This window comes from Emys orbicularis, chromosome 21 (assembly GCF_028017835.1).
Source record: "Emys orbicularis isolate rEmyOrb1 chromosome 21, rEmyOrb1.hap1, whole genome shotgun sequence".
In the NCBI taxonomy this organism is placed as follows: domain Eukaryota; kingdom Metazoa; phylum Chordata; order Testudines; family Emydidae; genus Emys; species Emys orbicularis.
This window is the reverse complement of record NC_088703.1, coordinates 18,757,040-18,784,207: the sequence shown is the minus strand read 5'-3', so window position 1 is coordinate 18,784,207 and position 27,168 is coordinate 18,757,040. Positions and strand designations below refer to the sequence as shown.

The 27,168-nt window shown below is 54.6% G+C and overlaps 1 protein-coding gene across 1 annotated transcript; it reads left to right on the top strand.

Moving 5' to 3' along the window:
- Positions 1-5,325: 5,325 nt before the first annotated feature.
- LOC135893057 (olfactory receptor 6N1-like) lies at positions 5,326-6,288 on the top strand. The gene has a single exon (XM_065420847.1). The coding sequence runs from the start codon at positions 5,326-5,328 to the stop codon at positions 6,286-6,288; it is 963 nt and encodes a 320-aa protein (XP_065276919.1).
- Positions 6,289-27,168: the final 20,880 nt, after the last annotated feature.

Genomic DNA, 27,168 nt, shown 5'->3' with positions numbered 1-27,168 from the left:
CTACTTTTTTTTTATGCCATACCCCCACTCATTTAGGGTTACCCCATTTCTCAGGTCCCCTCATCTCATGAATGCATTCCCATAGCAACTTGGCATTATGACAGAAGCCCCCGAATTGTCGCTATCGGGCATCTTGCGGTATTAACTGACACATGGCAGCATATTTTCCAGCCTATAGCTGCACTGTTTCCAGATTATCGGCAGTTGACACGTCTTTTACGGGAATCTTACACACTACAGGGACAAAGCTATGTTTCAGTCAACTAGTCGTGCCCACCCTGTTTTAGGACTAAGGCCTTATGGGGCTGAATATCTTACAGGCCCTGTAGGGCTGCCAACTTTCTGACTGAGCACCCTTGCCTTGCCCCTTCTCCGAGGCCCCACCCCACTCCCTCCATCCCCCTTCCCTCCATCTCTCGTTCTCCCCACCCTCACTCACTTGCTTATTTTCACAGGGTTGGGGAGGGTCCCTTTTCGACCGGGTGTTCAGTTGAAAACCGGACACCTGGCAACCCAAGCCACCTGCAGGCCCTATGTTACAACATGAATATTTATATTTCACCTCTATGTACTAAGTCTACTTAATATATTTTATTCTTGGCTCCACGCTCCTGTCTCTGCTTTCCACGTAAAACTCCTCTCGGCCTTTGCTATGGAACAGTGAGCAGGGCTTGTATAACCACTGCTGAGCGGTATGATTAGGGGTATGGAACGGTTTCCATATGAGGAGAGATTAATCAGACTGGGACTTTTCAGCTTGGAAAAGAGACGACTAAGGGGGGATACGATGGAGGTCTATAAAATCATGACTGGTGTGGAGAAAGTGAATCAGGAAGTGTTATTTACTCCACTTCCAGGCCGCAGGGGAGAACAGTCAATGGGCCCAACGAGCTGTCAGCTGCGCTGCTGGGGGCGCTCTTCCGGCATAGCCAGGGCTTCCACATGCCCATCCGGCTGCCTTAACCGCCACCAGTACCAGCCCATGCAGGCCTCGGCGCCGACTACCAGATTCCCTGGGGGGTGTTTGAGCCCTCACTCTGTCATAGGCCCAGGGCGGGACCAGCAGGACAAGGAGCCCCACAAACTGTTGGAGGGAGCCAGTGGGAGTCCGGCTGGGAGCGCGAGCCTCTGCCTGCAGCACCCACAGCTGGTTTCTTACCAGTACACACCACCTTTGAGGGTAGGGTCACGTGTCCCGTCCCCCCTGCTCAGTCCAGGGCCATCACACTCTCCCTGCCCCATGTTACCTGCATCCTGTCCCCCCCCCCCCCCGGCATGTTCTCCCCCTCTCCTTGGTGGGCAGGAGCCAGGCAGGGGAGCAGGAGGGAGCCGCTTTTAACGCCGGCCCCTCCCGGTCGCTGCTTTGCAGCCATGCCCGGCAGCTGCCTGGAGAGCCTGTCTGGGCAGGAGGTGGCTTCTGCTCCCCTCCTGGCTACCAGGGACCCCAGCACCCGTGCCCAGGCAGGGAGCTGAAGTCACCTCCCCAGCCAGGCTGTCTCAGGCAGCCGCCGCGCAGGGCTGAAGAGCAGCGTCTGGAAGGGGCTGGTCCTTCCTGTAGTAAGAGGAGGCCCTGAGATATAAACCCTTATCAGAGGCCCAGTACGAGGCCTGAGGCCTGAACTAAAGTAATGGTCAAGACTTTGCTAACATAAAGCAAAGTTAAGCTGTGAGCCAGAGGCAGGCCCTGCTCACAGAAGCTGGCAAGGAAAGGGCTGATGCTGCAAAAAGATACATACCTAAAAAGTACTGAACACCAGATATCAGAACATTCGCATACTTGTACATTCCACACACAACAAGGAACAGGCTGACCCATCCCAATGACAGGGCCAAAAGGGGAATATGATGGATAGAGTTGTTTTGTTCGAACCAACATGTACAAGGTGAGAGGCGGCACCTTACTACGTAGAGGGGCTGTACCTTGCTGCGTAGAGGGGTTGCACCTCAATACGTCAGGAGTGATGTGTAACTTGTTTGTATCTGTGTATAAGAATGCATCCCTGAGTGGATATCTTTGTCCGGCCGAGGGGGCAGTGGAAAGTCCCGCCACTGACTGAGCCGGGTCCATTGCCAAGAGGCACTTTCTCGTAGTATGCCCTGAGTTAGGCTAAGAAACCTACAGGGAACTGCTATTGTGTCCAAGATCACAATAAACCTAGTCAACGTGACTTTGCTTCTTACTAGACTCTGTGGTTATTGGGGGTTCTCTTCTGGTCTGCTGGGTCAGCTATCTGCGCAGAGCTGGGGCAGCACACAGAGGGAACACACGCACGCAGCCGAGTGATATCAGCATTGGAGAAAGCAGAGCACCACAGAGCCCCCCCATGAGCCCTGGCCCAGCAGTGGTCCGGGTCTTAGGCGGTGGGGGGCCCTTCAGTGCTGCCGAAGACGCGGAGCGACTGAAGGGCCCCCTGCCGCCGAAATGCCACCAAAGACCCAGACCACCGCTGGGTGAGTACACGCGCCGCAGCTCCCCCGCTTCGCCCCAGGCCCCCTGAATCCTCTGGGTGGCCCTGTTCCCCCCCGCTCCTCTCCCTCCCCCCAGTGCCTCCAGCGCACCACCAAAGAGCTGACGGCAGTGGGCGGGAGGCACTGGGGGGGGGGGACGAGCTGATCGGTGGGGCCTGCAGCTGGCGGGAGGGTGAGGCACTGGTGGATGCCTCCTCCTTCTCATAACACAAGAATTAGGGGTCACCAAATTAAATTAATAGCCAGCAGGTTTAAAACAAACAAAAGGGAGTATTTTTTCCACACAACGCACAGGCAACCTGTGGAACTCTTTGCCAGAGGATGTTGTGAAGGCCAAGACCATAACAGGATTCAAAAAAGAACTAGATAAATTCATGGAGGATAGGTCCATCAATGGCTATTAGCTAGGATGCAGAGGGATGGTGTCTCTAGCCTCTGTTTGTCAGAAGCTGGGAATGAGTGACAGGAGATGGATCACTTGATGATTCCCTGGTCTGTTCATTCCCTCTGAGGCACCTGCCATTGGCCACTGTCAGAAGACAGGATACTGGGCTAGATGGACTTTTGATCTGACCCAATATGGCCGTTCTTATGACTGTGTGTTATGACTTTCTGCACTCTGTGCTTCTCTACAGAATAGATGAGTCCATCTATATAGCTCAGTGGTTTGAGCACTGGCTTGCTAAACCTAGGGTTGTGAGTTCAATCCTTGAGGGGGCCACTTAGGGATCTGGGGCAAAAATCAGTACTTGGTCCTGCTAGTGAAGGACTTTTTGAGGTCCCTTCCAGCTCTATGAGGTAGATATATCTCCATATGTTATCTCAGCCCCCAACAAAGAGCTGTTCTTCTCTAGCTCAGCCTGTAGAGACTCGCAGATTTAGCTCTGAGGGTCCCATCTTCAGGTCTCCCTGCACTGGCCACGAGGGCGGCCTGTCATACTCCCATAATGGAAATGAGTCAATATTTTCTGAAAAATAATATCCAATGTTTATTGACAGAACAGTATCCAATTCCTTCCTGGCCTTGTTTCTATTTAAAAATGATCTGTTTTCTGTCTCCAATCCAGAGCGAGTTTATTTCCTTCGGGAAAGCCTGTCCATCGGGGAGTAAAAATCCCAGCAACAATTATTAGTTGATATCTCTGGGGCCGTTTGGAAGCAATTATATTCCTCTTTCCTTGGCAATGTCATTTATTTCTTTTCTAGAGGTTGGAGGGACCAGGAGCCCTGTCTGATGCCAGGTACGTACCGGCAGATATGAGATCTTGGGATCTTTATTCGTGTGGTAGGGTTTCTCTTCCTTTCTATTCAAGCTTCCTTTACTGGGAATATCGGGTTTGTGTTCACAGCACCCACAGCTGGCCCATGCCAGATGGCTTGTGCTCATGGGGCTTGGGCTGCAGGACTGTTTCATTGCTGTGTAGATTTCTGGATTTGGGCCGGAGCCCGAGCTCGGGAGACCTCCCACCCCGCAGGATCCTACATCCCAGACTCCAGCCAGAGCCTGGAAATCTACACAGCAATGAAACAGCCCCACAGCCACAGCCCCACAAGCCTTGGCTGGCACATGCCAGGTGCAGCTTTTCCTTCGCTGTGCAGACACACCCACAGGGACTACAGTGCTGGAACAGACCCGGTCCTATGCCCTGATGCGTTAGAAGTGGGTGAAAACACAGAACCTTTTGGGGTCTTTCGTGATAGTTTGTTTATGGCCTGAGACTGAGCGTCATTAACATAAACATTTTCATCAAGGACTGGGAAGAGCCCATAAAATCATCACTGAAAAAGTTTGCAGATGACACACGACTTGGGGGAGTGGAAAATAATGAAGAGGACGGGTCAGAGTGATCCAGATCGCTTGGTAAAGTGGGAGCAAGTAAATGGTGTGTGTTTTAATCTGGCTAAATGCAAATCTATACATCTAGGAACCCAGAATGCAGGCCATAGGTACAGAATGGGGGACTTCACCCTGGGGAGAGCTTGCAGTCAAACCTCCCTGTCCCCACCTTCGAGCCTACGCACCGCAGCCTCATGCCAGGTATCCAGCTCCCTGGGCCCCAGAGTGATTCACAAACTGGGGTCAGACGGGTGTTCCTCGGCCTAACACATGGGGGGGGCCCAATTCTGCAAGTGTGCTCTGAGCTCACCCACCGGCTCGGGCCCCTGTAGGGGAGCTTACTCATAATATGGGGGAGGTTCTGCCTTATAACTTGTAACCCAGTGGTTAGGGCTGGCTCAAGTCCCCGCTCCACCTGCAGGGGGAAGAAACGGTCTGAATGCAAGGGACTGGACTAGTGGACCTCTCGAGGTCTCTTCAAATCCTACACTTCTACGAGTCTGCAAAATGCCCTTTTATAACACTGTGGTATAGGCACCAATTCCTGGAGCACCCATAGAAAAAAATTAGTGGGTGCTCAACACCCACTGACAGTCAATCTCTCCCCCCCAGCACCTCCCATCCACCGGCAGCCCCCCCAGTCCACTCCTCCCCTCCCTCCCTCCCTCCCTCCCTCCCTCCCAGCACCAATCAGCTGTTCCGTAGAATGCAGGAGGCGCGGGGGGGGGGGAGTGGGAACACTCGGGGGAGGGGGTGGAACTGGGTGGAAGAGGAGGGCCAGGTGTGGGAGCTTGGGGGAAGGGGTTGGGTGGGGGCAGAGCTCCCGCTGGGGGCCCAGAAGAAGCCGGCGCCTGTGCACTGTGCTCTACCCTGGTGCCAAAAACTTATTTCCACGTTGTTTTTTTCCCAGTAGCTAGCGTCCGGGACCAGAACACAGGCCAACTGGGTCCTACTGAGGAAAAGCACTAGGTATTGTTATTATTACCTTGCTGTCGTTACAGATCAGCCCAGTGGGGGACATGGAAGCCTCCAACGAGACATGGGAAGCGGAGTTTTTCCTGGTGGGGTTCCCAGATCTCGAGCGCTTTCACCTCCTGCTCTTTAGCCTCCTGTTGTTCACCTACTTACTCATTCTTGGAGGCAATGCTGCCATTCTGATGCTTATCCGGGCCAACCCGCATCTTCATGTCCCCATGTATTATTTTGTGGCCATCCTGTCTTTCTTGGAGGTGTGGTACACCACAGTGACCATCCCCAAGATGCTGGCCAACCTCCTGGACAGCAGGAAGCCCATCTCCTACAGGGGTTGTCTCCTGCAGGTGTATTTCTTCCATGCATTGGGCATTACAGAGGCCTGTTTGCTCACGGCAATGGCCTACGACCGATACTTGGCCATCTGCAAGCCTTTGCACTACCCATCTGCCATGACCCCCAAGATTTGCCTGTGGCTAGCGGCAGGGTGCTGGGCATGTGGCTTTATGTGGCCTGTGCCAGAAATCATCCTGCTCGCCACGTTGCCCCTCTGCGGGGCGCACCGCATAGAGCACCTCTTCTGCGACTTCCCCTCGCTGTTCAGCTTGGCCTGCGCTGATGTGTCCACCAGCACCACCATAGACTTCGCCCTCCACTCCTTCGTCATCCTCGGCCCGGCCACCCTCATCCTCTTCTCTTACGTGAAGATTCTGAGCGTCATCATCAAGATCCAGGGCTCGGAAGGGCGGCGAAAGGCCTTCTCCACCTGCGCCTCTCACCTGACCGTGGTACTGGCCTTTTTCGGCACCACTGGTTTTATGTACATCCGCCCGGCACAAAGCCGACCTTCATACCACGACAGGGTGGTGGCGATGGTCTATGCGGTTCTAACCCCTCTCTTCAACCCGCTAATCTACAGCTTGAGGAACAAAGATATTCGGGAAGCAATCAGCAATCTCATGAAACCCCAGTGGGTTTCCCCTGTAAGCAAAGCAGAGAAGGGCTTCTGATTGTAAACGCTCTGCCACCGATTTCTGGTGTGACCTCAGGCTAGTCACCTAGCCTGGGATTTTCCCAAGAGCCTCTAGGCACCCAAAGTAGAAATAGGGTGGCTAACACCCTCAGGCCTTGTCTAGACCCAAAAGCCTTGGATCTGGATTATGAGGCTCACAAGCCCCCCCACAGTGTGGACACAGTTATATAAGTATACAGTGCTTTATACTGGGATGGTTATTCCCATGCAGGAAGGCGAATAAGCTATACCAGTATAAGGCACCTTTATCCCAGTATAATGGCATCCACACTAGGGTTTATACCATTATAACTATTGGAGCCCAGGGACCCTTTGTTGCCAGCTGGCAGAGGGCCTGGGGAGTGGGGGTGCACAGACTTTTACAGGGATCTCCTGGGCCAGATATATGCATCATGAGTCACCAAAGGGTGGCATGTGAGGTCTCTACTGAGAGCCAGAGGCCCCGTGGTCATCATAATCATTGTGAAATGTGTGTAAGGATAATATTTAAGGCGTCATGTATCTGTACTGAAAATTATGTTCTTAAGGTAAACACGTCACCATGTCTCGGACCGGTTGCTTTCCGGCGCGGGTAACTAACGCTTCTCTCTCTGCTCATTGTGTATGGTCCGCTTCACAGTGGCGGTCTGTTTGCACAGTGAGCCTGATGCTCATCGAAAGAGTGTGACACTTACAAGAGGGAGAAGCTACAGGCATAGGTGCTGGCTCAGCATCCACCGGCAGCCCCGCCGCTCAGCTCCTAGTCCTACCCCTCCCTCCCAGCGCCTCCCGACTGCTGCAATCAGCTATTCAGTGATGTTCATGAGGCACTGGGAGAGGTGGGGAAGGAGTGGGGGCAGGAAGAGGCGAGGTGGGGGTGGGGGTTTGGGTGGAGTGGGGATGGGGCCTTGGGCAGAGTGGGGGGTCAAGCACCCCCCGGGAACTGGGAAACTTGGCACCTCTGCCTAGAGAAACAAAACAATCGACAGGGGGTTGACTATGATCAAAGAATTAGCCTGGTCTACCAGGTAATGCAAGAAACCACACAGCGTCTTCCGTCATGGGGGCACGACCTGTCCCACAAATGGAAGCTCACAGCCAGGCGGGGCTGTGAAATGGTGGAGGGACTTTATATGAGGCTTGCTCATCAAAGTATCTCCCTAAATAAGTCTAGGGTCTAGAATGCATATTGTGATTTTATTTTATATGTCGCCATCTGTTTTCTATACTTGCTACTGGTAGAATCTCCATCCCTTTGTTCAATAAATGTATACTTGGTTTCACTACAAACATGCTGACATGCTGTGTGATAAGCGGCGAGGTGGAACTAGTAAGTGGGAGGGCACTGTTCTTTTGGGACCAGCGAGTCTGTGAATAACGTGAGCATCCAGGGGAACAGGGACTGGGCGTTCCAGGGGGATGCTTGGAGGACTCGAGGGTCGGAGTGTGCTGACTGCCAACCTGCAGAGAGACAGCAGGGTCTGTGTAGGCTGAGAGGCGAGTGCTTGGACTGCCAGTGAAATTAGGGAGCTGACACCCATTAGGCATACACAAGCTAAAGGCCGGTGGTTGAAAAGCGCCTCACACCTGCGGTGTCCCTGGGAAGTGTCACAACCGTATCACTAAAAAAAAATCACATGCCCCTAACCAACATAGTTATATCAAGACAAAATCTGAAAAGCCTGAATCACTTTGTGCCTCATTAGTGCAGGGGATAATTCTAGGCAGCGTCACCGACTCCCATCATAAGCCTAATGCAACTTTCTTAAACCCCCAGCTTCTGGAATCACGTGTGTGGCATTTTCTCTCCCAGATCATTACTCTCACCAATATTTGCAGCAGTTTCACCATGGTCATAGTGTGGGTCAGGTCCTGGGTTCCTTATTCTGGGTGCCTCCACTCAGGGTCACAGACCCAGGAGTGCTGTCCCGTGAGAAATCAAGGACAATCCAACTAGTTGGCAAGGACTGTAAAGCCCTGTACACAGGGGACAGTAAAGTCCATAAAACAAACTCCAGCCAAGAAATGATTTATCAGGAATAACAGCGTAACACTGGGGGAGAGGAGACTTTTTGAGAACAGGAAAATAGGATCTGGGGAAGGCAGGGGATAAGGTTCATTAATCATTATTGAGAAATAAGCCAGTCTCCTACCATCTAACACGCACAAGCTCCTCCCATACCAGCTCCCTCCCCGGTGCCTTCCTAAGGCAGATGGTATGCTGACGCTGCGTGTCCTGAGATGGTGTGTTGTGGTGACAGTTGGCTTAAACAGAAGGCTCCTTGTTACGGATCCACAGGATTCGGGCTACATCCCAGCTTTTCCAAAGCCCCTGCAGTGGGCCTGACCCAGGAGGGGTCCCACTCTTCCTTCAGGGGAGGCCCTGTGGTCTCCATGCTTCCAAGACTGAGCCCCTGGCTCCTGCCCTCCTGCTCAGCGAGTCCTCCTGAGATAGACGGCTGGTCAGAGACTTGTTCCCTCTTCAGGGCCCGTTGCCCCTCCGTGACTATTTGCAGCAACACCAGGCAGCCTCTTCCAAGCAGAGTGGGGTTTATTAGTCAGCCAGGACCCAGCATTGGGAAGTCCATAACTTAGCACAGAGGAGCAAATGTTCAGCTAGTGTCCAAATCAGCCAAGTCAGGGCTATCGTACGCCGTGCCGCTAAAGAAACCATCTTGGCTTCCTCCCTTTGTTGCCCAGTCCCAGGGGAGCTCCCCGACCTCTACAAAAGCCAGGTCTTATTCTAGCCTCCTGTCACCCCTCGGTCCATTGTCCTCGTACTGCAGACCCCTGCTGAGTTCCAATGCTCCGCCTGCTGGAGTTTCCCATTGTTAGGTGTCAACTGTTCCATTGTCTCCATCGGTGTGAGTCGGTTTCAGCCAGCCCTTTAATGACCTGCTCATTGCACCCCAGACACTCACGTGACCCGCACACCTCAAATCCCCCATTCTACCCCATGAGTGGCTCTTTAACTTTTTCACTCCCCGTTTTGTAGCAATTCCTAGCCAAGTCCGTCCCTGCCAGGCATCTCACGCAAAAATACTACAGAAAATTCCCACTTCCTCACACTCCTTTCTTTATCTCCACCCCTGGGTGAGAAGGTCTTCTGACTCCAACCAAGCTCTCTGGTTCCCCCGGTCTGAACTCCTCCGGGGGGCTCAGTGGGCTCTCAGCAGCCGGTACTGGTGCCTGAGCACTTTGGGAGGTGAGTGATTGTGCAATACGTCCCCCGAACTGCCCCACTAACGCAGCCCCTCAACAGTGACCCCTCTGCTTGTATCTGTGTTACAGCAGCCCGTCCCACAGCCACAAACTGCATGCACTGGCACCACTCTCGTGCCCGGATCCAGTAGAGGTCCCTGTCGGTTCAGCCTTCCCTGCAGGTTCGGTGGAGCTGGGGATGGATTGTTCTTGGGTGTCCGTTGGCGAAGGCCGTGAAAGGCGAGTTTTGGGCAGCCTTGTGGGCAATGGGAAGGTGGAGAGGGACGCTCAAGTCTTTCCCTGTCACTTCCTAATTGTGCGATTGGACGATCCGTGTAATTTTCCATTAAATAGAATTCGTTCTGATTGCTACAATCCCTTCCCTGCGCATTGCCCAGATTTTAAAGCTTTATTGAGCCGCCTTCATGGAACAGAAACCTGTTTCTTCTCCTCTGAATTGTCTTATGAAGCTCGGGCTTTAGCGACAGGCACCTGACCCTAGCCGTGGCCTTTGTCACACACCTGTCCATGTCAGCGGATCCCGGCCTGGTTAAGAAGCAGGTGAATCTGGCTCAAGGAGAGAAGCTGAAGAAACGAACAGGCATGTACGACTCACCAAGCCAGGGCAGGCCCAGGTTTCTGTCTAACCGGTTCTCCTGCCCCCTGTTCCCGTCCCCCATCCCCAGCGCAGCGCCTCAGAGCCTCCAGCCACTGACTGGAACCTTGTCCCGTCAGTCCGGGGAGCTGCAGGTCCCCGCGGAGTGATGGGGCACCTACACGTCCCACTGCAGGTGGACGTGCGCCCAGTGCTGGAGCCAGAGCGCTTTGCCCAGCAGTTCTCGTGGTGCGGCGCGTGCGGGCCAATCTCATGGACCCGCCCAGAGCACACAGGGCAGATCTGCCCCGACCCCCTCTCAGCCCCCGCTGAGCTTCCCTCCCGTCTGATCCAGCTAGTCCGGGGCTGGCAGGAAACATGCAAACTGGGGTCTGCCCATTTGTCATGTGTCTACCTTCACATCACCAGCAGATGGCAGCACATGGCCAGGTTCATCCATAGCGAGCTGGGTGTCTGGCAAAGGCTGCCCAGCCTCACTCCCAATGGGGTGACTATGTGCCAGGGGTCTGGGCTCAGGCAAAAAGTGGGGGCCCAGGCCTGGCCCGAGGAAGGGGGCACTGCCAGGGAGACTGGGGGGCCTCCCACACTGTGTAAAGTCCAGACACACGGACAGAGAGGAGGGAGACAGACACAGGGACAGAGACACGAGACCCCAGGATGCTCCGACACTTTATTGGTGTTAATCATTCAGGATGGGGGGACTCTGCAAAATCACAGGCCTTGCAAGAAGAAATGTCCCACCCCCTGCATCCCCCCATGTCCCCGAACCCTCCAGTGGTGCCTGCTGCTCCAAACCCTGACAGTAACCCCTGCCCCGACGGTGCCCCCTGCCCTGCCATCTCCCCTCCCTCTGACGGTGCCCCCTGCCCTGCCTTTCCCACTGCCTCCTACGGTTTCCCCTGACCTGCCATCCCCCCAACCCTCCAATGGCTCCCCCTGCCCCACCATCCCCTAGCCTCCAAGCGCAGCCCTGCGCCGCCATCCCTCACGCTGCCCAGGGCATCCCATGCCCTGCCATTCCTCCAATTCTCTGACAGATCCCCCTGCCCCGTCATCCCCACCAATCCTCCAACAGTGCCCCCTGCCCTGCCATCCCCCCAAAGGTGCCCCCTGCCAGGTGGGTGCAGCGGCTGCCTCATGGCTCGCATCTCGTCCAGGCAGGCATTGGTGTCGGTGTTGGGGTCGTTCCCTCTGCAGTCCCTGCAGCCCTTGGTGTCGCAGCGGGAATTTACACACATCCCCTTTGCCACCCCATGGGCCATTCATTGCAAGGTCTGGGGCAGCAAGACCCGCCCTGGGGCAGCATGAGCGCCCCGCTGTGCCCCCTGCTGCCCAGTGGGGGATGTGTAAACAGGGCCAGGGGAGGTGCACGGATCCCCAGCCTGTGGAGCTGGGGAAGCCTGGGCCAGAGCCCGTGGGGGTGACTGGCCCAGCCCCGCCTGCTTGGCCGCACTGACGTCAAGGGTCCGGCCTGTGCGGGGTTGGGCCCTCCCTGCTTGTGAGCCCAAGGAAGCATCCCCTGTGTGCTCTTCCCCCGCTGTGGGGGACACATAGGCCCTTGGGTGGGTCCTGCACAGTCTGTCCCTTTCTGCAGGGCCGGAGGGCGGCCATCTTTGTTGCCATCGCTCACAAGGCTCGATGTCCCCGTCACTGACCCCAGCGGAGGGGAGCAAACCCTGAGGCGCTGGGGAGGCAGCTACAGGTCCAGATGGGGGAGCACAGCCCTCTCAGACCAGCAGACACCCCCAGGGTGTGGCCCAGTGGCAGGGCGGGCTGTGGGAGGGCTCTGACATGGCACTGGCCCCAGGGCATGTGGGAACTGGGCTGGGTGACCCGCAGGGGGCTGCGTGGCTCTGTGGGGTCCCAGCTATTCTGGGGCGGGGGTTGGAGAGCCGGGACCTGATGGGAGCTCCGGGGGGTGGGTGTGTTGGGGGAACACAATGTGCTCTGGGGGGATGTCTTTGATTAGGAACCCCCATTCCCAGCTCCTTTTGACCCATTGTGACTTTGATCAAATTTCCCCCAAATGACCTGGGACTTTGGGTGCCCAACTTGAGACGCCTCAGCAAGGCCGGACTGACAGAAAGCGCCACCTTGGCCTGTGACATAGGACATCTGGGTTCTGCTCCCAGCTCTTCTACCCTCCCGCACTGGTTGGGCAGGGTCGTGTCCCTTCCCCTGGCCGTGCCTCAGTTTCCCCTTCTCCCTCGTGTCAGTCTGGTCAATTTGGATTCTGAACTGCTTGGGTCAGGGCCTGTCTGTCGTCATGGGTCTGTGCAGCGCCTGGCGCTGTGGGTCCCGGATCTCAGCTGGAGCCCTGGATGCTGCCGTGTCTCACGTTGGGCTCCCAGGATCCCGAGTCTCGGCCGTAGCCCCTGGTGCCGGGCTGTAATTCCCCCGGGGTGGGGCTCCCCGGACAGGCCGAACACCACACTAATGCAGCCTCCCTTTGCTCTGGCTCATTACAGATGGGCACCCACCCAATGCAGTGGAGACCCCAGCCCTGGCCTTGATCCCCCGGCCTTTCTCCAGAGCTGGCAGGCGGGGAGCAGAGCAGGGCTGGAGGGGGAGGAAGAGACGCTGGGCGAGAAGATCCACAGGCCAGACAAGATCCAGCCATTAACACGCGTGCTGTGGCTGCATGGCTACTCCAGAGGCCCCCTCCCCGCACCCGGAGCCATGAAAGCCTAGAGAAAAGGGTGTTAAAATCCAGCCCCTCGCAGCCTGCATTTTGCTGGGCTTTGCTCCTGTCCCCGGCTCTTTACCTACATCCCGCACAACCCAGTCCTGCTCCCCCTGGCAGCCACACGCCCCCTGCACCCAGCTCCCGTGCTCACACAGACCCTCGGTGCCCCCCGCTCTATGGACAGCTGGGCCCTGCCTGGGCGTCTGGGGACCTGGCTCTGCCCGGGCAGACCTGAGGGCACTGTGAGGGGCTGGTGTGGACTGAATTGTGAACTCTGCTACTGCACTGGCACTGCCATGTTGAGGGCCCGGCTGATCATCCCGGCTCCCTCCGGCCCTGGGGCCTGTCCTGGGAATTCACCTGCCCCCGGGTGGGGTGTGGGGTGGGGCTTTGAGTCACCGGTGGCTGCGTCACGCTCTGCTCTGCTTCCCTCGGCCATTCACAGCAAACGTCTCTGGCTGGCGGCACCTTTGCTCTGGCCCCGGCTGGTGTCGGCCCAAATCGCGTCCCAGAGCGATACCCGCGCAGAGATGGTTTGACTTGATTTAATGCAGGTGTCGCCGGCCGGGCTTTGCCGGTGGTTTGGGGCTGGGCTGGTTGGACCCTTCGTTAGCTGGGGAGGGCTTGCAGGATGAATAAAATCTCCAGCGCACACGGCGCCGCTTGGCTTCATAAGCAATTTGGGTTGGAACCAGAGAGAATCTTCGGCACGTTGCAGTCGACTCGGCAGCCCAGAGATTCCCCCCCAGCTCGCCTCCAAATTGACCATTTGATTTTAACTGCTTGTCCAGGCCAGGATGTCCCTGAATGGTGTCTCTGCCCCAGTGCAGGCGTAACCTCTGGCCTGGCCCCGTAGCACAGGCAGCCCCGTCCCACACACAGTTAAGCAAGCGGCACCTGGAACCCAGTTCTAAGTTGGCAGCGTCTGTCCAGCGCCGAGTGCACCTGTTTCAGGAGCAGGATGGTGAGCGACCTGGGGACTGGCCCAGCTCACAGCTCCCGTCAGACGGGGGATCTGGTGTCACGGCACCGTGTGTTCCTCCCTCATCTCCTGCCGTGTTGCTTTGATTTGTTGCATGTGGCCACTAGGGGGCCTCCTGGGCACAGGGGTTCACTCCAGTGGAGCGGGGCTGATTTACACCCACAGGGGCTCTGGCCCTGGCTATGTAATACCTCTGCTTCTCCCCAAACCAAAGGGGTGCGAACTGAACACAGACACAGCCCTGGCCTTCAGGAACACCAGTCCCCAGCGCTGCCCCTCCCCACGTCCCACAGATGATGCCCTGAGGCGGGGACCAGGGGGCCCATCCCACAGGAACCGCACTTTGTCCCCTGCTGCCCCACAGCCCCAGGCAGGAGCCCTCGCTCCCCGGGCAAAGCCCTGCGAGTGTTACGGGTTCAGGCTCTGGGCCCCGATCCTGCGCTTGGGGAATCGGAGCAGGTCAGTGGGAGTCACTGGGGCGAGGAACATTGACCCAGCCCAGGATGGGCCCACGGGGAGCAATGGTGCGTGAACGGGGCTCGCTGGGAATGAGAGACCCCGCCCCTGGGAGTGCAGAAAGTGGGGTCCTTTCTCAGGGGTTCAGGGGGCCCCTATGGGGGCACCATTCCCTATGACAGGGGCTCCCAAACTTTCCCCCCAGTTAATGAAACTGAAAATCATCCGTGTGTGTTCAAAAGCCGTGTGAAAAAGCGCAATTCCCGCTCTCACCACATGGGTGCAGCCCAGCTCCAGGACCCAGGTCATGCTCTGGGTCGTTGTGAGCGTGCAGGCAAACTTTGCCCAGTGAAATCTGGGGGGGTTCAGCACCCGCCGCACCCCTAGTTCCCGCACCTCTGGCACCCTGGCTGCAGACTCCTATTGTGCACTGGGTTCCTGGCTGGGATGGGGAGGGACAGGACGTCTCCTCTTCCCCTGAATGGGCTGCACCGGAGCTGGGTCAGACCCACCCCCGGGGACCTTCCTCCAATTGCAGGCCGCTTGGCAGCTCCCACCCAGGCTGCCATTTTCCCTCAGGCCGGGCCGAGGCAGATGCTTGGGCCAGGCCCAGCCATTACCTTGATGGTCCTGATCACCAACCGCCAAGTCCCGATCATAGATTCATAAATTCATAGATTCTAGGACTGGAAGGGACCTCGAGAGGTCATCGAGTCCAGTCCCCTGCCCGCATGGCAGGACCAAATACTGTCTAGACCATCCCTGATAGACATTTATCTAACCTACTCTTAAATATCTCCAGAGATGGAGATTCCAGAACCTCCCTAGGCAATTTATTCCAGTGTTTAACCACCCTGACAGTTAGGAACTTTTTCCTAATGTCCAACCTAAACCTCCCTTGCTGCAGTTTAAGCCCATTGCTTCTTGTTCTATCCTTAGAGGCTAAGGTGAACAAGTTTTCTCCCTCCTCCTTATGACACCCTTCTAGATACCTGAAAACTGCTATCATGTCCCCTCTCAGTCTTCTCTTTTCCAAACTAAACAAACCCAATTCTTTCAGCCTTCCTTCATAGGTCATATTCTCAAGACCTGTAATCATTCTTGTTGCTCTTCTCTGGACCCTCTCCAATTTCTCCACATCTTTCTTGAAATGCGGTGCCCAAAACTGGACACAATACTCCAGCTGAGGCCTAACCAGAGCAGAGTAGAGCGGAAGAATGACTTCTCGTGTCTTGCTCACAACACACCTGTTAATACATCCCAGAATCATGTTTGCTTTTTTTGCAAGAGCATCACACTGTTGACTCATATTTAGCTTGTGGTCCACTATAACCCCTAGATCCCTTTCTGCCGTACTCCTTCCTAGACAGTCTCTTCCCATTCTGTATGTGTGAAACTGATTTTTTCTTCCTAAGTGGAACACTTTGCATTTGTCTTTGTTAAACTTCATCCTGTTTACCTCAGACCATTTCTCCAATTTGTCCAGATCATTTTGAATTATGACCCTGTCCTCCAAAGCAGTTGCAATCCCTCCCAGTTTGGTATCATCCGCAAACTTAATAAGCGTACTTTCTATGCCAATATCTAAGTCGTTAATGAAGATATTGAACAGAGCCGGTCCCAAAACAGACCCCTGCGGAACCCCACTCGTTATGCCTTTCCAGCAGGATTGGGAACCATTAATAACAACTCTCTGAGTACGGTTATCCAGACAGTTATGCACCCACCTTATAGTAGCCCCATCTAAATTGTATTTGCCTATTTTATCGATAAGAATATCATGCGAGACCGTATCAAATGCCTTACTAAAGTCTAGGTATACCACATCCACAGCTTCTCCCTTATCCACAAGACTCGTTATCCTATCGAAGAAAGCTATCAGATTGGTTTGACATGATTTGTTCTTTACAAATCCATGCTGGCTGTTCCCTATCACCTTACCACCTTCCAAGTGTTTGCAGATGATTTCCTTAATTACTTGCTCCATTATCTTCCCGGGCACAGAAGTTAAACTAACTGGTCTGTAGTTTCCTGGGTTGTTTTTATTTCCCTTTTTATAGATGGGCACTATATTTGCCCTTTTCCAGTCTTCTGGAATCTCTCCCGTCTCCCATGATTTTCCAAAGATAATAGCTAGAGGCTCAGATACCTCCTCTATTAGCTCCTTGAGTATTCTAGGATGCATTTCATCAGGCCCTGGTGACTTGCAGGCATCTAACTTTTCTAAGTGATTTTTAACTTGTTCTTTTTTTATTTTATCTGCTAAACCTACCCCCTTCCCATTAGCATTCACTATGTTAGGCATTCCTTCAGACTTCTCGGTGAAGACCGAAACAAAGAAGTCATTAAGCATCTCTGCCATTTCCAAGTTTCCTGTTACTGTTTCTCCCTCTTCACTAAGCAGTGGGCCTACCCTGTCTTTGGTCTTCCTCTTGCTTCTAATGTATTGATAAAAAGTCTTCTTGTTTCCCTTTATTCCCGTAGCTAGTTTGAGCTCATTTTGTGCCTTTGCCTTTCTAATCTTGCCCCTGCATTCCTGTGTTGTTTGCCTATATTCATCCTTTGTAATCTGTCCTAGTTTCCATTTTTTATATGACTCCTTTTTATTTTTTAGATCATGCAAGATCTCGTGGTTAAGCCAAGGTGGTCTTTTGCCACATTTTCTATCTTTCCTAACCAGCGGAATAGCTTGCTTTTGGGTCCTTAATAGTGTCCCTTTGAAAAACTGCCAACTCTCCTCAGTTGTTTTTCCCCTCAGTCTTGATTCCCATGGGACCTTACCTATCAGCTCTCTGAGCTTACCAAAATCCGCCTTCCTGAAATCCATTGTCTCTATTTTGCTGTTCTCCCTTCTACCCTTCCTTAGAATTGCAAACTCTATGATTTCATGATCACTTTCACCCAAGCTGCCTTCTACTTTCAAATTCTCAACGAGTTCCTCCCTATTTGTTAAAATCAAGTCTAGAACAGCTTCCCCCCTAGTAGCTTTTTCAACCTTCTGAAATAAAAAGTTGTCTGCAATGCAGTCCAAGAATTTGTTGGATAGTCTGTGCCCCGCTGTGTTATTTTCCCAACATATATCCGGATAGTTGAAGTCCCCCATCACCACCAAATCTTGGGCTTTGGATGATTTTGTTAGTTGTTTAAAAAAAGCCTCATCCACCTCTTCCACCTGGTTAGGTGGCCTGTAGTAGACTCCTAGGATGACATCACCCTTGTTTTTTACCCCTTTTAGCCTAACCCAGAGACTCTCAACACTTCCATCTCCTATGTCCATCTCTACCTCAGTCCAAGTGTGTACATTTTTAATATATAAGGCAACACCTCCTCCCTTTTTCCCCTGTCTATCCTTCCTGAGCAAGCTGTACCCATCCACACCAACATTCCAATCATGTGTATTATCCCACCAAGTTGCAGTGATGCCAACAATGTCATAGTTGTATTTATTTATTAGCACTTCCAGTTCTTCATGCTTATTACCCATACTTCTCGCATTTGTATATAGGCATCTAAGATACTGGTTTGATCTTTCCTCCCAGTTTTGTCCTGACCCTCCTTTCTCTCTGCCAATATAGCCCATACTCCCGCTCGTTTCCGACCCATCTCCCAGGTCTCCATGTTCCCCACTTACCTGCGGGCTTTGCTCACCTGTCCCCGTCGAACCTAGTTTAAAGCCCTCCTCACTAGGTTAGCCAGTCTGTGTCCAAATAGGGTCTTTCCCCTCCTCGAAAGGTGAACGCCATCTCTGCCTAGCAGTCCTTCCTCAAATAGCATCCCGTGGTCTAGGAAGCCAAAGCCCTCCTGGCGACACCATCTTCGCAGCCAGGCATTCACCTCCGGGATGCATCTGTCTCTGCCCGGGCCCCTACCTTTGACAGGAAGAATCGAAGAGAATACCACCTGCGCTCCAAACTCCTTCACCCGTACTCCCAGAGCCCTGTAGTCACTCTTGATCCGCTCAGTGTCACACCGCGCAGTATCATTTGTGCCCACATGGATGAGTAGCATGGGATAGTAGTCAGAGGGCTGGATAATCCTCGACAATGCCTCCGTAACGTCTCGGATACGGGCTCCCGGCAGGCAGCATACCTCCCGAGATGAAATGTCAGGGCGACAGATGGGCGCCTCCGTCCCCCTCAGCAGAGAGTCTCCGACCACCACTACCCTACGTTTCCTATTCGCAGTGGTGGCAGCAGACCTCCCAGCCTTAGGGGTACGAGGCTTCTCCTCCTTTACTGTAGGGGGTGATGCCTTCTCTCCTGTATCAAGAAGAGCATAACGGTTACCTATTACCACAGCGGGAGGGTTCGGAGCAGGGGTGGAGCACTGCCTGCTGCCAGAAGTAACCAGCTGCCAGTATCCACCCTGAGCCATCTCCTCCACCAGTGGTGTATCAGCAGTCCTGTGTACTGGGACAGCTGCCTCAGCTGTCTCCACATGGACACTGTCCAGGAATTGCTCGTGGATCCGGATGTTTCTCAACCTAGCCAGGGGCCCCTACAGCAATGGCTCCTGGGGTGCGGCGGTTTGGAGCGGGAATGGCTGTGAACCATCCAGCCTCCTCCAGCCACCCTGGGAGCAGCCGGCCCTCGAGGCCGGCCTTTCCTCCACGCCCTCTGCCCATCACCCGGCAGCTCTGATTTGCCCTCTGCCACCCACTGGGGGCACTGGGCTCCTCCAGCCCTGGGTGGGGGCTGTTGCCAGTCACCACTCTGCCCACGTATACAGTTTGGGGGGTGTCAATACCCCCCATGTAGCCCCCAACTCTGCCCAGGACTGTGTTGCAGCCCACAGTTTGGGAACTCTGGCCACACGGGATCCTATAATGGGGGCACAATTCCCTACAGATCCTATAGGGGGCACTATTCTTGGTGGGATCCTGTAATGGGGGCACCATTCCCTTGGGATCTCATGGGGAGGTTTCCCTTAGAGCTCGTCCCCACCGTGGAACAGGCAGCCGGACCCAGAACTGGTGCCGGCCGGCTGGAGACCTGGGTGCTGCCCTGAGTGACCCCAGCTGAGCCATGCCGTGGGAGTGGTACAAGCCACGGCTCCTCCAGCTGCCCTTGCCCCCAAGGGGGGAGCTCTGGGTACGTTATCTGTCTCTCCACTCAGGACGGCATCCTGGGCTGCTGCACTGCAGCCGCTGGCCCTAACGCTGCCCGTTTTGGACGCAACTGCAGCAGGTGCCAGGCCCAGGGTTGTTACTGAGACAGAGCTGCTTGGGCACAGAGCTCGCTGGAGGCGCAGGCATGGGGATTTCACAGCCAGGAAGCTGCCTGCTGCTGTTTGTTTCTTTGGGGTCAGGCAAACGGGACGTGACACACTTTGGTGAGTGAGCACGATCGCACTGAGAATCTCCCTGACGCATTTCTCCTCCTGACAGAAACACCCTGCAGTGCCTGGATATTGGTGCACCACTTGGGCCAAAGGCCAAGTGCTCACAGCTCGGCCCGGAGGTTTGTTTCTTCAGAGTTAATCAGACTCATTTTCTGTTTGGGTGTCGCGGTGGCTTGAAACCCTGGTGCCCAGAGCGATCCCCTTGCAGACTCCATCGCCCCTTGTTACTGAGCAGCGACTGCCCCGTGCCCATGGCCCTGTCTCCCCAGGGCGGAAGGAAGGCGGGGCCTGCTGAGATGGTGAACAGAAGCCGCCCTGGATAGAAACGAAGCGAAGAAACTACTCGGAAAGAGCCTTTATTTTCATGGGCAGTGACAAGTGGGAAACGCACCAGGCCGTCCAGCCACAACCAGCATGAAGCGCTGATCACACAAAACAGCCCCGGACGGGTCTCAGGATTTGCAAGCCAGCGTCGGGATTTTGGGCACCCACATTGTGTCACCTTAAAGGGGCAGCTGCTCAGCACCTTAAACAGACCCTGATCTTCCACAAGCGCTGAGCACCTGCCCTTTGAAGGCATCTCCAGATGGGCCCCCAAAATCACTCGTCGCTTCTGAGAATCTTGGCCTGGGTTTTTATCCAGGAGCTCCCTCCGTCGAAGTGATGTCGCGGGACAACGGCTCTGGCACTGCCCCTCTCTTCGGCTCCTCCTTCACCCTCCTCAGTCAGGACAGAAAACCCACCGGCGGTCCATGCAGTAGCTGTCAGTGGTGGCACACCAGAACCTCCCGAAGAGATTGTCAAACTTGCTACAAGCAGAGAAGCGTTTGCCCTTGTAGGTGAAAGGGAAAACACACACTTCTCCATTGTTGTAATCTGCAAGAGACAGAAACACCGACTGTTACCATGGCCAGGGGGAGATTTCAGCTCAGCTAGGAGAGGAATCAGAGGGTTTTTCTGCTAAGGACACGTTCTGTTCATTGACTGTGAAGGAGCTGCGCTGGGGGAGAGTTTATTTTACCCCTCCCCCTTCAATTTCAACTGCCATCATTAGGTTTCAGAGTCAATTGCCCTTTAGATGGATGGGGCAGTGCCCCTCCCCCTTCAGAGCCATGGTTCCAGGCTCTCTTCAGACGCAGGCAAGCAGCACTGTACTGCTGACACTCGGGTCCCCTTTTTAAATGAGAGCTGAGAGTCCAGAGCACAGTTCTGCGGCGGCGGGATCTTGGAGCCAGGAGGCCCTGCTAAGAACTCAGCCACAGAACGCAAAGTCACAGACCGGAGCCGGGGCAAATGGGCTCTGTCCTTCATTGGACTCTTAATGCTTTAGAAGCTCAGCACCTTGCACATCATCACCTACATCCTGTGCCTGGCAAATATCTCCGGCATGGTCGCGGTTGGTCAGTTTCCCTGGGTCACCTCCGCGCATCATTTTTCCTCCACCACGCAGCGTGGCTAGTGGCTCCCCACGGCGCAGTGCACAGAGACATGGGCTGACATAACTTAAAAAACCCAACCCCTGAGTATCCCAACATTCCCAGTCCGTGAAGATGGGGAGTCTTCCCCCGCCTCGTCCTCCAGCTGGAATTGCTTTAGCAATTCCACCCCCCCAGTCCCCTCTCCCACACCCTCCGCTCCGATCTCTCTTCCAAAATGCAGGCAGTGTAGTTGTTCCCCAAGGAGGCTGCAGCCGTTGGGTCTACAGGCAGGAAGTTTTCGCAGGCAGAGATAGGAAGGCTTGGACCAGCCTAGGGTGGGAGATTCAAAAGTGCCTCCATGACTGAGCAGCAGAATCCCAGGGAAAGTCACCCTCCCAATCAGTACAAACTCTCAGAAACGTCCCTAAAATACCTCCCACCAAACGTGTAGCTCCTACACGACACACAGGACTGGGAGGAGAGGTTCTGTCAGCATGAATTTGGGGTGAAAAACACCTTTCCCTTTCTGGAATAATAATAGCTGTACATTATTTATTAGGGGTATTATGGTAGCACTAGGCACCCCCATCATAGCCAGGACCCCATTGTGCTAGGCACTGTACGTTATATATTAGGGTGTAACACTGACCCACCCAACGGTGTTGGCAGTGGGGATCAAACCTGGGACTTTCTACTGCATGAGCTGAAAGACATCTGTCTCTTAGCCAAGGCAATAGCAGGCTCATCATTCTGTAGGGGGCCTAGCCACCACTAGACGGGGATAGAGCGCCACTCCGAGCAAGCAGAGCCTCACAAGGGGTATTACGGTAGCACTGGGAGCCCCAGTCATGGCCCAGGACCCCACTGTGCTAGGCACTGTACCTTATATATTAGGGGTATTACGGTAGCACTGAGAGCCCCCGTCATGGACAGGACCCCACTGTGCTGCACAGACACAGATGTGGCCAAGTCTAACCCATGTGGATGAAGCCTTTATAGAGCCCTAGATTTGAAGGCCAGAAGGGGCCGTTGGCCCAGATCCAGAAAGGGATGTGGGCACCTAAACCCCAGTGTTAGGTGTCACCGTGGCCCCCCCCGCCTCCTGCCTGCCTAGGCGCCTGGCCTCGCTCACCCCCAGCGTCTGCACTGTGAAGGCTGCCCAGGCGCTCCCGGCTGCCTCTGGGCCTGCACATGCCGTCTCCCTCCAGGCGCCCGGCTGCCTGTCCCCCCCTGCCCCCAGTGGGAGATGGGCCAGCCCCAGGCCGGTTTGCCCTGAGGCCCGATCCGCTGGGTGTGCTGGGCCCCATTCAGAGCCCAGCTGGAGAAGGCGGTGGGGGGTGTCTCCCTCATAACGTTTAGCCCTGGGTTTCGAGCACTCACCTGGGACGTGGGAGACCCGGGTCCAATCCCCCCTCTGTGTGAGCGAGAATGGACTAAACCAGGGGGAAGGAGGGCTGTGTAGCCTTGTGGTTAGAGCACCCCCAGGGGGAGACTCAGGGTCCGGTCCCCCTGCTGCAATGGCATTTTATTTCCAGTCTGAATTTGTTTAGCTTCAACTTCCAGCCTCTGGCTCTGCCTTTGTCTTCTAGTGTCCCAGGGCCTTATTTCTTAATATTTTAACACTGACTTATAGCACACGACATCGCAGCACGTGTCCTCTCTCGTTCCCGCCCCGTGTGCACGTGTGTGTGTTTTCGGGACACAAGTTTGTGGCATTGTGAGAGCACCGTTGTGTCACTGGGCCGAGCCAGTGCGGATTTTTGCACATGAAGGATTGTTAAATCAAACGCTCCCAGGAGGGAATTAACTGGCATCTCAGAAAAGTTTGCCCAGCGGATTTGAAGCTGGGTCATTCCCTTGCAGTGAGTGGGGGCTGCTGCCCTGGCTGAGCCGAATGGTCGCTGTGCCACGCAGGGGAAGGGTGTAAGAGGTGAAGCCTGCTAGCACTCACCCGTCATGCTGCAGTACCTCCACCTGCCGTCCGTGTTGTAGCTCATGGTGGTCGCACACCAGCGCAGTCTGCTTCTGGTCCCATCCCGGGTGCAGGCCGAGTACGATTTCCCCTTGTAAATAAAGGGGAAGGCGCGGGGGGAGAGACTGAGACGGAAAGTGAAACGGGGAGAGATCGAGAGAGATAAATCACAACCATGATCGATATAAATTGGCACCGCGCCATTGGAGTCAATGGATCAGATCCCCAAGTGGTGTAATTCTGCCTTGCTTCAATGGAGTCACTAGGCCAGAATCCCCAGCAGGTATAAATTGTCCTGGCTTCATGTATGTCTGAATGGTACAGCATCGTGGGAACGCCGTCGTCTGATTGCACTGGGTGGGAGCGACAGATATTCGTGCAAATGGAGAGAGGGAGAGAAGGTGAACGATCCTTAAACCCAATGCTGCTAGGAGAGGATTAACTGGTGCCCTGGGAAAGCTTGGCCAATGGATTTGGAGCTGGGGCCATTTCCTTGCAGCGAGCGGGGCTGTTTCCCTGGAGTTACCGCGGTGCAGAATGATGCAATGACCCTGTGCCCTGCAGGGGAAGGGAGCAGGAGGTGCGGACTGTGGTGCGGCAAACCAGCTCAGGATAAAGTTAACAGGCTGATTCACCAGTGTGTGTAATCCTTAAAGGCAGGCCAAGAGGCACTGTGACGTAATCCAGCCCATTCATCAGTGCTGATAAGAATCAAGAGTAGGTGCTAATTGCATTTGTCTGTATTCTCCCACTTCCTGTGTAACGTACCCTGATGTCACTCTGCAGTTACTGCTACATCACTTATGCAGCTGTCTAATCGTCATTAGATCAAAGGCCTGCACTTATCAGTTAGATGAAGTTTACTAGAATGAGGATGTTATTGTCTTCCAGTGGTTCTCAACCTGCGGCCTGTGGTTCGCTTGCGGCCCACTCAGCACACAGCTGCGGCCCATGTGACATCCTCAGGGCCATACAGGTGATATATATATTGTGGGGATGCGGCCCACATAACCCACAGAGAGCTGCACACGCGGCCCATAATGATAAGTAGGCTGAGAACCACAGTCTTGGTCTACATGAAACATGTGATTTACATTGAAAAACCACCTGCAAACCAGCGTTGTAGTTTGAATGGCTGCATGAATTGGATTGAACAGATGCATGAGTCATGGCATTGACCAATGGGAACTCAAGCTGTGTGCACTGCTGCCTTCCTCATCAAAGCAAGTTGATGATAATGGTCAGCTTGTTAACCTGCTTCAACTATAAAAGAGAAGCCTTGGACACGTTTCTGCCATCTCTGCTAACATCTGAACAGGGAGAGTTTGAGCTATTGGACTGAGATCCCGTGTGATGGGGCATGTGCTCCACACTGGCAGGAAAGGGGTTAAAAGGGAGGAGGGATAGCTCAGTGGTTTGAGCATTGGCCTGCTAAATGCAGGGTTGTGAGTTCAATTCTTGAGGGGGCCATTTGGGGATTTAGTTGGGGATGGGTCCTGCTTTGAGCAGGGGGTTGGACTGGATGATCTCCTGAGGTCTCTTCCAGCCCTATGATTCTATGTGCTAAAAGCAGCCCTAGGGAGGCTGCACAGGAGGCAGCCAATCAGAGAAGGGCTGAGGGGAACAGCCAATCAGGGCAAAGCAGGCCTATATAAAAAGGGAGCTGCAGGGTAGAGGCAGCAGTTCTCTGTTGGGAGCCCAGGGAGGAAGGACTGTGTCTGTGGAGGGCTGAGAGACCTGCCAGCACCCTGGACAGAGCAGTGCTGCTAGCAGGAACCAGAGGAGCGAGAGACAGCTGCTGCTGGGGTTTGCAGGCTGAGGCCCTGACACAAGAGCAAAGAGGGTGCTGGTCATGCGATGGCCCAGCCTGTGCTGCTTTCCGCAGCTCCCAGTGGCTGGGAACAGCGAACCGTGTGGTGGCCAGGGGAGGTGCAAGGATGTTTTGCGCCCTAGGCGAAACTTCCACTTTGCACCCCCCCCCCCCCGAACCCTGTGGTGCCCCCCCGCGGCAGCTCCGCCCAGCCCGGGGAGCCGTGCGGAAGCTCCCTGCCCCAGCCCACCTCTGCTCCGCCTCCTCCCCTGAGCACGCCGTCGCTGCTCCACTTCTGCTGCCTCCCAGGCTTGCGGCGCCAATCCGCTGTTTGGCGCCGCAAGCCTGGGAGGGAGAGAAGCAGAGCAGGGCGGCGTGCTCAGGGGAGGAGGCGGTGCAGAGGTGAGCTGGGGCGGGGAGCAGTTCCCCTGCGGGCCGCCCCCCCTTACTTGCTGCAGGCGGCCTTCCCTGCGCCGCCCCAGCTCCCTCCACCTAAATGCTGACGACGACCGGGGCAGCCGAAGATCCGGCCGCTGCGGTTGCCGCTGCGGTTGCCGCCGAAGGACCCGAAATGCCGCCCCCCAAATGCTAGTGCCCAAGGTGACCGCTTAGGTCGCCTAATGGGTTGCACCGGCCCTGGTGGTGGCCCAGCTCGTGCTGCTTTCCGTGGCTCCCATTGGCCGGGAACGGTGAACCGCGGCCACTGGGAGCTGCGAGCGGCTGTACCTGCCAATGCTCAGGTAAACAAAGCATCTCGTGGCCTGCCAGGGGCTTATCCTGAAGAAGCCGAGGCCCAAGGTTGAGAACCCCTGCACTAGGCTACATAAAAAGCACCAGCAAAGTCAGTACAAACTACAATTTCATACAATGACTTGTTTATACTGTGTACACTGAAATGGAAGTACAGTATTTATATTCCAATGGACTTATTTTATAACTATATGGTAAGAAACAAGAAACGAAGCCAGTTTTTAGTAACAGTGTGGCTGTGACACTTTTTGTATTTTTATATCTGATTTTGTCAGCAAGTAGTTTTAAGTGAGGTGAAACTTGGGGGTAAGCAAGACCAGTCAGACTCCTGAAGGGGGTACAGTAGCCTGGAAACGTTGAGAGCCACTGGCTTACATCATAAAGTCCAGCTTGCCTGGGTGATAAACAGAGGCTGGAATGTCAAGGGGATTGTCTGTATTCTGTGGTAAAACTAGCCTAGTGATCCAGGCATGCTCCTTTATTCCTGGCTTGGTGAATCTAATGAGAGAATAGCCCACCAGTTTGGGGTGTCTGCCCTGTTCTCTGGCGATCTGTCCAGAGTCTGGGCGTTCTCAGCTGCGACCCGCTCTAGGCAGCGCGACACAGAGCGCAAGGACTCGCCCTTCCGGATGCAGAACTTCCATTTGCCGTCCTTGTCGTAGTCGCTGGTGGTCGCGCACCAGAGCCGCTTGTCGGTGCTTCCATCCCTGGTGTAGGCCAAGGACGATTTCCCCTTGTACTTAAAGGGGAAGGTGCAGGGCAGAGAGTCTGGACCTGAGCGCGAAACGGGGAGAGAGCAAGGAAAGGCAAGTGACTATCAGCAGTGGCCATTGAGGCCTGTGGCCAGATGCCAGCTGGCGTAAAGCAGCTCAGATCCAGTGAAACCCATGGAGCTATGCCAATTTGCACCAGCTGAGGATCTGGCCCTAGGTAACACAGGGGCGGGGATGTGTGTGTGGAGGGCGCGGGGGAGAGGAACCAGCTTGATCCTCAGAGACAGCTACACTGCCACTCACAGGGAGTTCTCCATTCTCATTTAAGAATTGATCTGACCCCCAACTCCTCTCTGTCCCATGCCAACTGGCTTTGATTGGGTTTGTTAGCGCAGATTATCTACCCCAGGGATTTAACTGCAGCTTGGCACAAGGGGCCAGATGCTGAGCGCAGTGACTCTAGAATCAGTTTGCAGGCACCCCTGACTGCAATGGAGTCAGACCCACATTCTGATCTCAGGATTTATTATTACTGTCCTCCCTCTCCCCCCACAGCAGGGCCGACAATGGCTTTTTGGTTCACTGGCAGCTCTGAAAATGTTTTGGAAAAGTTTCCTTTTGGGTCGCACCCAAACCAACATGTTTCAGATTTTTCATCAGCCTGAAAAAAGTGGAGAAAGTGAACAGGAATGAAATAGCCAGAGCGCGGCCTCGAGTGTCCCCCAGCCTTGGCGAGCGCCCCGGTACCAGAGTCATTCTCGCGAGCTAATCACAAATTTATTAAATGGTTTTGGGTCAGCTGATGCTGCTTTTTTTTCCAGCAACTAAACTATTTACCAGGAAACTCACTCAGCTCTGTCACCAGCCAAGATCAGGGCCCCACTGTGCCAGGCACTGCCCAGACACACAGGGAGAGAGAGTCAAAGCTCACAAT

What these genes read in the sequence shown, in the direction of transcription:
- LOC135893057 (XM_065420847.1), top strand. Translation starts at nt 5,326, where the DNA reads ATGGAAGCCTCCAACGAGACATGGGAAGCGGAGTTTTTCCTGGTGGGG.